The 12,386-nt window shown below is 42.4% G+C and overlaps 1 protein-coding gene across 1 annotated transcript in view; it reads left to right on the top strand.

Annotated features, from left to right (window-relative positions):
* LOC146009053 (putative lysosomal acid lipase/cholesteryl ester hydrolase) overlaps positions 1-9,519 on the top strand; it is a 56,013-nt gene extending 46,494 nt beyond the window's left edge. Inside the window, exon 10 of the mRNA XM_083149054.1 lies at positions 4,541-9,519. Within this exon, the coding sequence (XP_083005180.1) occupies positions 4,541-4,774 (234 nt within the window). The 3' untranslated portion in view covers positions 4,775-9,519. The remainder of the gene's footprint in view (positions 1-4,540) is intronic.
* Positions 9,520-12,386: the final 2,867 nt, after the last annotated feature.

Genomic DNA, 12,386 nt, shown 5'->3' with positions numbered 1-12,386 from the left:
CCGCCTTCACCAGTGCCTCCATTTATTGGGGTAAATTTACTGGTTATGGTATAACTTACCGACAGTCGGGATTCCCACGGTCGTTTCTGACATCAGAATCTCGACTGTTAGGAGCCTGACAGGGGGTGAGCACATTAAAGCCCCACTGTGGGCTCTCTGCGCTCGTCACGCTGCAGGCTTGGTGGCTTGATGCGCTCACCATCTATTCTATTCTCCATCTATGGGGGTCGTAGACCTCCATGAGTGACAATAGCCTGTGTACAGTAAGTCGGGATTCCGACTGTTGGGCTCCTGGCAGACGGGATTCTGATGTCAGAGAAATGACCGAGCAATTTACTAAAGTTTCTAAAATTAAGTAAGTAAGTTTTATTTATATAGCGCACTTTCTCCAACAGGACTCAAGGCGCTTTACAGACATTAAAAATAACAATGCACATACTGCAATACAAAGGGTTATCAGTACAAGGAACAGGCAACAATGGCAGTACAGATGCACATCACACATACAGATATGCACAAGATGCATTCTAATAAGGGACACGGACATGGGGAACATATTTAATTCAATACTTTTTATTGATTTTTCGTGTAACAAGCAGACAAAACGAAAAGATAAAATAAATAGGAAATACAAAAGAGGTCACTTTACATGGTGCAGACCATACAGGAATAGGATATACTCAGACCACTATACTGTAGTATAACAATATGAAAGGAGAAAGGGCATACAGTACTTAGTAATATAGTGTATTAACCACCCCTTGCTTAATATTAATAAAGCTCAGGAACTACCCAAAGGCGCCATTTGGGTATAAAAATACGGATGTGAATGGGGTGACTGTGGAGAAGAAGGGGGAAAAAAAAAGGAAACCTATTAGAAAATAAACCCTTGTAGTACGATGTGTTCAAATATCTATATGCCCAATCAAAAAAAAAAAAAAATTGCTATCATAAGAAAGAATTATTGACAGACCTCCAATTAGAAAAAAGGATATATATATAAATAAAATAAAACAAAACAAAACCGAACCACCCAAAGCAAACCACCCTATAACCCCCCACCCTGTATTACCTACCCCCAACTCAGGCATACTTGGATCCCTAAACATTTTAACCCTCCCTACTAACTACACTAACTAACTTGGCCCCCCCACCCACCCACAGGGACAATAAACTAATGACCCGTTACTAGGGTGTAGCTGGCTCTCCCACCAGAAGGATGCATAACAGGACTCATACAGATATAATGTTTAGGGTCACATTAAGACTAGGAGAATAGATGAACTTTAAACAGCAGTCAAACAATTTTAAGTGAACATAAGTAAAAGAGCTTCCATATCAATAAACGGAATTGAAACTTCAGTCCGGCCATCGTTGAACAATCTGGCAGAGTAGAGGTGTAGGTGCAGTCCCATCCCTAAAGAGCATGGCAGAATCAGAGTTGAGAGTTCCCAGTTTATCCAGCGTGAGGAGGGGTAGTAATGTTGAAAAAGATGCGTCAGCAACACGGTATGCAGGTGTGCAGTGATAATAAGTCTGCAGTCCGGTCCGAACCAGAGAGATATGTAGGCCTGCATTGTATATAGCAACAGGATTTGTAAGAGTATGAAGGATCCCGCCAGGAGATAGAGTGGCCTCAGCTTTGTATTTCATAGAAGTGTATGCAGGGAAAAGAGTTTCTGCAGATAATCCTGCAGAGTTAGCAGGAACCATAGGATCACAGGGATCAAGGAAAATGTCTTCATCCCCGTCCGCAGGGGTGTAGGAAACAGAAGGAGTGATGAACTGTATGTTGTCAGGATATATGGAAGCGGCTTGTGTATAATAGAGAGACTTCACAGTATTAACCCCTCCATCACTATTCACAGTGGGACAGGGAAGGGAAAGTGCATCCAGATGAACCAATGCAGGTGTAGGAGTATCATATTCATAACAAGTATGTACAGCAGCATTTACTCCTCCATCATCCTCCCTAGCGGTCCAGGAGGGAGAAGGAGTAAAATTGCTTCAAGGCTATGCAGTAGTCTCTGAGTAGAATCCTGGATAACTTTGAGGAGTAGCGAGACATCCATGGTGAGACTACAAAAACCCATGCAGCGTAGAGAGGTACAGTAGAAAACCCAGACTCAATCAATTGGATAGTGTTACAGAGGACAGAGACGGGAGCAGGAACCCGCAGTCTCCAGGCTGGAAACTGCAGAGGAGTGGAAAGACGCTGAGTCTAAATGCCCCAATATGGGCGCCGCTGCACTCCAAGCACTGTGACACTGGATCCAGACAGCAAGGGGCAAGCAGGAGGGACTGGTCTGGACCACCAAACAAAGCAGCCAGGTACCGTGAAGAGCGCAAGGTTACCAGCAGAGTCTTGCACACAGGAGGTTCCAAGATGGCCGCGCGCCGCTCCGCAGCAGCAGGAAGCCTGACAGCAGCACAAAGACACCCGGACGGGGCCACAGGCACGATTCGGAGGACGGAAGGTCCGACGGCCAAACGCGGAACTGGCAGTGGCCAAGCACACCCACCTTCAGCGGGACAACAGAGCACGGCGTCGGTGGGAGCAGCAGGCCGCAAGCACGGGAAGCACAGCGAACACGGAGGGAGTCCACACGCGGCCGCAGCAGGAGCCAGGAGGTACAGGCAGGGATACTGCACACGTTCTGGGTGCCTGGATCAGGGGGTACTGCAGAAAAACAGGATAATTTGCAGGATTTCGGGCGGGAGAGCCAGATCACACGTCTTCCCCCTATGGGGAACATATTTACCGAGCTGTGCAGTACCCAGGCAGCCATTCAGCGGCGCCACATGTTGATTGCACAGCCAGTAACAGTACTGATATATATAAACTAGATGTACTCTAATGAGGGACACAGACATGGGGAACATATAATTACTGAGCTGTGCAGCACCCAGGCAGCCAATCAGCGGCACCACATGGTGATTGCACAGCCAGCTAGGTAGCCAGTAACAGTACAGATATATATATACTAGATGTACTCTGATGAGGGACACAGACATGGGGAACATATTTACCGAGCTGTGCAGTACCCAGGCAGTCATTCAGCGGCGCCACATGGTGATTGCACAGCAAGTAACAGTACTGATATATATACTAGATGTACTCTGATGAGGGACACAGACATGGGGAACATATCATTACTGAGCTGTGCAGCACCCAGGCAGCCAATCAGCGGCGCCACATGGTGATTGCACCAGCCAGTACTGTACATATAGAACACAAAAGAACAGTACAGGGTACACAGAACTAGTCATAACACAATTAAAGCACAATTCTTAGTACACAATACAGCTGAAGTGAATGAGAATAGATGCAGGTATAGATTGTAGATGAGTAAGAGATCTGTAGTTGAAATACAAGAAGAGTGCTGTGAGAACAGGAGGGAGGAGGATTAAGAGGTGATTTTGCCTATAGCGACCAATCCATTTCTGTCTATCATTTCTTAATTGCATCCCATAAAATTATAGACCAAATCTGACTGGTTGCCATGGGCAACATCACCTCTTTTCAGATTTTCCCCATTGTATTCTATTTTTCTTACAGAACTGATTATTATCCATTGTTATATACTATACGGCACATACTTCTTAACATTCAAAAACAGCTGTAATCACTGGAACCAAACGCTAATGTGTAGAAAGCATAAGAATAGGTTATTTATTAATATAATATTAATAATAGAAAAAAAAAATTCAAAATGAAATTACGGAAGGGAATTATAAATGTGAGAGAGAGGGGATTTCAGGGGGTGATTTATGCTTTATAGCAAAGCTTATTCCCTGTTCGGCTGTGGTGTATCTGACCCTATTTTCAGCACCGTGGCATGGTTCAATGTTCTCCAGGAATGTTTAGGACACCGGAAGTACTTGTGCAGTCGTATTCGACCCTTATTCTGGTTCATTCACAAAGGCAAATTCCTTCACAAATGGACAAAACCATGTGCACTGCAGGGGGGGGGGGGGGGGCGCGGATGTAACATGTGCAGAGAGAGTTAGATTTGGGTGGGGTTTTACTTCAAAGTGAAATCTATATTACAGTGTGAAAATAAAGCAGGCAGTATTGTCCCTGCACAGAAACAAAATAACTCACCCGAATCGAATTGTTGATTGTAACGCACCCAGTTCAAAGCACATGGTGCTTTAGCACATTGCATGCATTTTGCACTAGATGTGCTCTAGCTTAAAACATCGTGTTTGGGCACCTCTAGAAAATCTGTCTGCAGCATATTTTTGATGCCTTTCTGTCAAATGACTTAAATTTGGGTCAGTTCATTTCAGTGCGATATAAATAGCACCAGAAGGAAGTCTTAGAGTGATTCACTTGAGCGCACTGTTATGCCCAACCAACATTAATCCAACTAGAATAGTTCTGCATGATTTTTTTCTGCCTTTAGAACGGCTCAAACAACATCTCGGTATGCATTTAAGTTGGAGAATGCTGGTACTCTTCCCAGCGTTATTCATATCACACTGAATTGAATTGACCAAATAGTTTTCTTGTAATGTTTCCGCTCTTGTCTTCCAGACTACTCCTCCCTTCTATAATGTGAAAGACATGAACATCCCAGTGGCTCTGTGGAGCGGGGGCAATGACTGGCTGGCTGACCGGAAGGACATGGCCATGTTGCTTACTCAAGTCTGTAACCTGGTCTATCACAAAGAGATTCCAGATTGGGAGCACCTGGATTTTATCTGGGGCTTGGACGCTCCTGAACGCATGTACAATGAAATCATTCAGCTGCTGAAAAAGTTCACGTAAACCTTATACTGAGCCTGCAGTTCATCTAATGTGCTCAAGACCTGTGGATTTTTGTTTTCTTCTTTACACATGATTGCAGTATACTAACATGCAGTTAAACTGAATACATGGTATCACATTGTCACAAAGATGACTATCATTTACTAATTTTACAATCTCTAAAATTACAATAAACTGTATAATGTTAAAAAATCCCAGCAGTATAAAAGTCAGATAAGGACGGAGTGTGCATCACTGCTGATGCGCAGATATGATAATGCAGCAGGAGGCGTCTGGTATAAATAGACATCTCTTGCTTGCATTAGTGACCTGTCGTACATTCTAGGACACAATATCTGATCACTTGCGTCACCTTCGGCTGGCCAGCTGCCGCAGTTCCTACAAAGAGGCTAATAAATCTTCTTCCGAAGGAGATCCATGCCTCGTCAATACCATAAAACAGAGGTGACATGCCTCCATTTTGGGAAACAGCGCCTGTTGAAGTCCCCCTCCCTGCCCACAAACAGTAGCAGACTACCAATCATGACAGCTTGCAGCCGAACTTCATCCGATATTGCAGCACATTACTGCTTGTAGTATGGGTCTGGCACATGCACAATGTGCAGAGCATCAGTACTTTGCGCTGTGTAAAGCACCTCCAGCCACATCTGAATCGGGCCCATTATTAGCGTGGTGTCACACAGGGGATTTTAACGCTAGCACTTTTTTTTCTGCTTAAAAGCTGTTAAAAGCTCTAATATTCATTGGACATAAATCTGGTAACACAGCAGCAATTCGTGTAGCATCTATGGTACGGACAAGATGGGAGTAACTTTTAGCCAGTCATGTCTGTGTGGCAGCCAGGAATAATTAGAGCAGGATGTTCTTCTTAGCTGAGAACACATACAGCAAGCTTATACATCACTTGAATGACACCATCCTTGCTGACATTGTTGTAAAACAAAATAAAGGAAAGGGTTCTTTTTAAACTTTTTGGCATTTTAATATACAGAAGTATGTAATCGTAAAATCATTAGCAATATATTGGTAACATTAGATCAGGGATGGGGAACCTTTGGTCCTCCAGCTGTTGTTGAACTACATACCCCAGCATGCTCTGCAAAAGTTTTAGCATGGCCAAATAAAACTGTACAGGGCATGCTGGGATGTGTAGTTAAACAGCAGCTGGAGGGCCAAAGGTTCCCCATCCCTGCATTAGATAATAGGATCCAAAAAAGTAAAAAGATAAATAATGTAGCAAATATCCAAAGTCCAAAAGCAAAAAGATGGACATTAGCGCATTAAAAATAAACCATCCCGTATTGTCCATTTCTAATAATTACTCCTGTGCCTGATTTACACACTTGCTCTCTACTGTTTGGTATTGTGGACGGCAGATATTAGCTAGAGGTCTTGCACTGTGAAAGTTTGCCTATAACGTGAGGGGGTTCTTTGATTCGACAGCTGTAGTGAGTTTGGCATCACTAATGATGTCTGTGTGTCCAGGAGGCCAAAGCTGTACATCAGTGGTCAGGGAACTCGGTCCTCATTACCCCACACGGTGCATGTTTTGCAGGTCTCCTCACAGAATCACAAGTAAAATAATTAACTCCACCTGCAGACCTTATAAAATGTGTCTGTGAGTAATTAGTACACCTGTGCACCTGCTGGGTTACCAAGAAATTATGCACTGTGTGGGGTAATGAGGACAGAGTTCCCTGACCACTGCTGTACATGTATAGAGGCAGAACATTGATGTATCCCATCTTCATTACTATTGGTAATCGCTTATTTCCTGTACTCCTAGAAGACTTGGATTACCTCAGAGACAAACCATGTTCTGCATTTGAATCTTTTTAGATTACTTCTCATAATGCCCGCGTATAGCACAATTATATTACACAGATCTTTCCAAAGATGATAATAAATCCTCCATATCGGTCCCTGCCCCCATTGTACTTTATAGTCTATCTTTGGATTTGAATATTTTCTGCATCACTTTTTAATTTCGGTATTTCTCATAATTTTTTTAATGTATCCTTTGTTAAAGTTTCTTTTTATGTTTTTATTAAAACACTCTTAATTTCTTCAGTATTATTTTATTTAATGTTAGGCTAGCCCTGTCTTATTTTTTTATTATTTCTCTTACAAACATGTTTTATAGTAGAATTTGTGGTCTAATTTCTTATGGTTATTTTTTATGTTTTGTCTCCCCCCGTGAACATCTTTTAATTTGCCTATGACCACATGACTGCATTAAACATTATTGATATATATGGCACTTACCATAGCTATTTCTACTACTGTTTACAAATACCTCATTGCGTGATATTCAGACCAGCTGATGTAATTGTAGATGATCAATGCAACTAATTTTTAAATGACAATATTTTTATATATATATATGACTTTTAGATTGGAAAATGCAGTGCCACATATAAATGTGAGTTGTGTTTGTGGATACTTTTAAAATTGTGATGTCGCAAATTATTGTATGATAATAGTGCCTGAATACCATCTAATAAATAAATCCTCTCAGGGTGCACTAGGCAATAGAAGTAATGTAAAAAATATACACACTAGAGGTTTTAATGACATGTCCACTTTTAGATTTTTTTTTCTTTTATATCTATGATAGAGTTGATCTATTTCATTTTTCATTGTATATCTGTATTCATTTGTGTACATTTGTTTAAAAGACTATTATTCTTTTGTATTATTATTTCAAGCACTGGACATTTCCCTTTTAAAGGAATTTTTTGAAGTAAATAACTTTAGTCAGATTTACATTTTATCATATAACCAAGTCAGACAGCTTTATCACATACAGGGGGGTATTTAATCCCGGTCTGGACTCTCGTGTTACAGGTTCGCCTCCCTATGGAGGGAAAGCTGTATTGTAGGAAACGGCTGCTGGATTGTTGAATCGGCGGCTGTTTCCAACAATGGGCACCCATTTTTGCCGATGCCAGGACTTTCCGACTGATGGAATATATTCCACCGGTCGGAAGAACGGACCCTACATTCATTAGGTTGCTTAATAATGTCGGAAACGGTCGCTACTTCTGCCGGTGAAAATCGCGCCCGGGATTGAATACTCCCCATAATCAGGAGTTTTGTCTTACGCTTATGTTTTTTTGTCTCTTTATGCACACAGATTCAATGTGTCTGATATAAGAGGGTAAACTACTGTACTCTAGTTCAATAATAAACAAATGCCAATCTGATCTATTTCTAGATGATTAAGGTGTTGTGCATTCCTTGAGGTAGGAACAACATATCTGTTTATGCTTTGACCATACCAAAATGGGCACATTCCATTTGATTAGTCTGCCTTTCACTGGTGTTCACATCCCATGTTAGAAAATTATGTAATACACCATATCTATCTCTTGAGTGAATCATTTTAAATTGATTTGGAGAACTGAGGTAAAGAAGAAAAAATGGTGACGGTTGAGGGATGGGCAAAGTGTACAGCTATCTACATACAACTACTGACCATGATTATAGGAAAATATAGAGAGGCAACATAATTGGCTACATCATAGTAGGTGCCTAAGGGAGCAGTAAGGTATCATGGGATACGAATGGGGAAAGTGGCCACAATAAATAAATCAATAAGCCTGCTGCTGGAAAATTAATTTAGGGTGGCCAAAAGGAGTTAACACAGAATATCCCAGGATTGATGGAGCCAATTTCAGGATTCAAATACCTTTTTTTTTTTTTTTCTGGGTCCCACCAATACTAGCAATGTCTTCCCTAGCCTGGGTAATTGGGTTCCTGCTGAATTCCCAAATTCAATTTTTATGGTTGTGATAAGAAATGTGGTGTTAGCTAGGCTTTTGTGTGGCCATGAAGATCTAAGTCTAACACTTTGTTTTTATTTTTAAATTGTGAGGTCAAATTTCTTGGAGTTGATTGGGAAAGGAGGCCTATTGTTGGAAAGTAGGACTTAAATGTCACAAAATACAACATTACCATATACTCCGATGAGTATTACATAAAAAAACTATTAATCTAAAAAGTTCTAGGTGAAGCTTAGGAATGTTAGGGACCCACCTGATGAGACCATCTGGTTACGGTAGAAGGGCCTATATATTTGGCCAAAATAATGCTAAACACTTAACTTTTGCTATACAAATCACAGCACAGTAGCACCTCTCATGTTTAGAATTAGGGTGTGTAGTCCAGCACCGTCCCCCATATTACCATATACCCTATAAGATTAGTTCTCCATTGCAAATTTCTCTATCAAAAATCTTTGTTATGTCTGTGGGTACCAGATTTGGTAAAATGTGCCTGTAATCTAGTAGAGGCAGATATTTTGGGGAAGATGTGCCTTGAAAAGTGATAATGTGGAGAGTGATAAAATACCAGCCAATCAGCTCCTAGCTGCCATGACAGAAAGGAGCTGATTGGATAGTGCTTTATCTTTATTCACATTGCCAAGGCTTAGTACATGTGGATATTTTGTGAGCTGAAATGTGCAAGTAACGTATTGGTGACCGTCATAATGAAACAAACATACACATCTGACCATTGTGATTTTTTTGTTTTTTACGTGCTTATTCTAATGCAACCTGATTTCACAATGTAACAGAATATAGCACAAGCCATTGTTCAGTATTTTGCTATAATCCAAAGAAGTCACCAAGTGAATTAGTTATTTTTGTATTATGTTTTAATGAAGCAAAATATGCAATAATTATCTCTTTTTATAAATGTTATGGAAACAAACTTTTTAATAAAAAAATGTATACAACTTATTTTCTGGTCTTCAATTCTTTTTCACCTGGGCCTTTTCCAGGGCTGTGCTCTGTAATGACCGCACACAGCTCCAGGGCAGTCTCTCTCTCACCAGCATATCATGGTCCATCACTGGAGTAAGCACATCATTGTTCTGCAATAGAACAGTATTAAAAGCTGCCTCACTGGCACATCATTAAAATCCATGCCATTCACTTTTGTATATAGCTAGTAGCATAACCGGGTACACACTGATCTGTGTCTGTGACGAAACTACCTTGGGCAGCTGTCTACACCAGAATTAATAAAGTGACAGCAAAATTAAAGTAATTTAGAACATGGAAAATTCTTTATTGTCGTGTTGCACAATTAAAGTGGCATTGGGATTTAGTTTGTACTTTGACACTAATGGAAATGTTTGTGTGTAAGGGATGAGAGCTGGTTACGTACCGGCCCCCTTAGCCTGCAGCATGACCTGGTTCTCCCCTGGTTACACATCACTGCACAATAAGCATTACTCTATGCTGCTCCATTATGCCCTAATCTATATACTTCCATTGCCATTGTCCGTGAGGCACTGACAACACTGCTGGCATCCGATTGTATTGTGCTGTGAACACTGTTGCTTCTATTTTTATTGCCATCTAATAAAAAAAAATATATATATATATATGTGTAGACGTGCAATATGGTGCAGTGTATTTCAGCAATATTGGGGGTGATTCAGGCCCACTGGGTGCAGTCCAAATTTGCCACCCCAGCCGATTGATGGGGACTGAACCCCTTTGGTGGGTTCCACACTTGCTGGGGCGTTTGCTACAGGATGGGTGGGCAGGGGGTGGACACAGAACCACCCAGCATTTTATGGGCATGCCCATAGAAACGCTGGGCATACCCCTGCAAATGCCTGCTTAGGGCGGGCAGCTGATGTCATATGACATCAGTGCCCACCCCGAATTGGGCCATCTCCGGGCAGAATAGAAGTATAGGCTTACTTTTACTTGCGAAGAAAGAAGAATCATTAGATGGTGAACGAACATCAAATGATTTTTCTTCAGTGCAGCTGCATGCACATGTATGTGTGAGCGAACGCATCCGCTCACATGCTAGTGAGGAAATTTAGGCAGTGTGTGTGGGGGGGGGGGGGCAAGGTTTACCTGCTCGCTGGGCAGTGAATATACCCTGCCTAGCGTACAAATCTGAATCAGGCCCATTGTTCAGCAGGTATGTGCTTACTTGGAGTCAGCGAATTAAGCTTCACTGATAATGATATGATCCATAAATAATTACCATAGCGTCCTAGGAATAAACACAACCTTACAAAGTAGTCATTCAAATGTATTTTAATATTATAAGGATTAAAAAGTTCTACCTGAATATATCATTTAAACGTTAATCTCAGCAGGTTATAATAGCCATCAGATTTCTTTCATACAGATGCAGCCGGCTTTATCTTTGCCCGGCGCTCGCCAGAGACTCCTCACTGGCGAGCGCCGGCAATAGACACTGGGACGCACGTGCGTGACCCAGTATCACGGCCGCTGGGCAGCGTCTCCCTGCTCGCCCCCAGCTCGGGAGGGGGGGGGGGGTCGGCGCAACGAGGGGGACCGGTGGCGACGGCGGGGGAGGCAGCGCGGACCCCAGCCAAGCTCTGTTGCCATGGGGCGCGCGAGCGTCTCGTGCACACGCTCCCCTGGCGGTAGTCGGCGATAGAATTGCCATCCCCTGCAAGGATGGAGCTGGCTCCATCTGTACATTCTATTGTATAGTAACTGAAACTCTGTGAGAGACGGTGAGGTGGGGAAAGTGAATACTTCACCCAGATCAATGAAAATAAACCCTTGCAGGAAGTCGCCCTACATGTTTCATTCTTGCTACTGTTATGGATATGGTTTTCCCACATTGCAATGTGTGTACCCATTTTTGTGTCACAAGACCATAGCAGAGAAAATAATCTTTCTTAATACGTGATTTTATAAAACAATGCTGCTGCGATTTCCATTGCATTTTATCTATGCATTTGGAAATTCTAAAACAATCTAAATGTGTTTACTTCTGGGACTGATGTCACCACAAGACCAGAAATACTGCTGTCAATGCAATTCACTAACCGACATTACAACACAATCTCCCACATTAGTATCACATTGCTGCAATTTTTGGGGCCCAGTTTCTTCTGGTCTGTCTGGAATATAGTCATTGCACACCTATAAACTGTCCCACTTTCCGTCCGAACGTCCCATTTTTTTGGGACGTTCCAACATCCCGCTCGGGGCCAGCAGTGTTTCACGGTGGAGGGGTAGTTGGGATTGCCCGCTGCCAACCGCTGGGCAGTGGTGAATAGGATGCGCACCTAAAACGAACTGGGGAATACTGGGATGTACAAGGGAGGAGCCTGCCTCTCAAAGCTTTAGCATAGGTGCCTGGCTCCTTCGGACACTCCAACATCCCATGGTTGAGCTGTGTCACCAGGATGGAATCAGAGAAAGGGATTTGAATGGTAAGTTCTTACAAAAATCCCCTTTTACTGTTTTAGGAAGATATATTAAGGTTTCATTGGCAATGGTCAACACATGAAACGGCCAATGTGAGTTTTTTGCTATTTTGTTTGACTTTTTCATGCTTTGCCATCAATGTGGTTGGAAGTATGTCAAGGGACTATTGGGGCACGTGCCCAGGTGTTGAAATTGAAACCTCAAAACATGAAAAACTCATCTTGACCATTTACAAGTCAACCTTTTGCTTGTGTCAACCTTTTGTAGTGTCAGCCTACTGACTGTTGCCCCTGACAGTGTGAGCCAGGGGTCATCTTTAGAGTGGAGGAGGCCTGTGTGCAGCCTCCTCAACCGGACCCCCTCCTCTCTGCTGGGAGCAGCGCAGGGAGCAG

This window comes from Crinia signifera, chromosome 6, assembly GCF_055691185.1.
Source record: "Crinia signifera chromosome 6, ASM5569118v1, whole genome shotgun sequence".
Classification (NCBI taxonomy): domain Eukaryota; kingdom Metazoa; phylum Chordata; class Amphibia; order Anura; family Myobatrachidae; genus Crinia; species Crinia signifera.
Note: the sequence above shows the minus strand (reverse complement) of the source record. Positions and strands in the feature narration are given on the sequence as shown.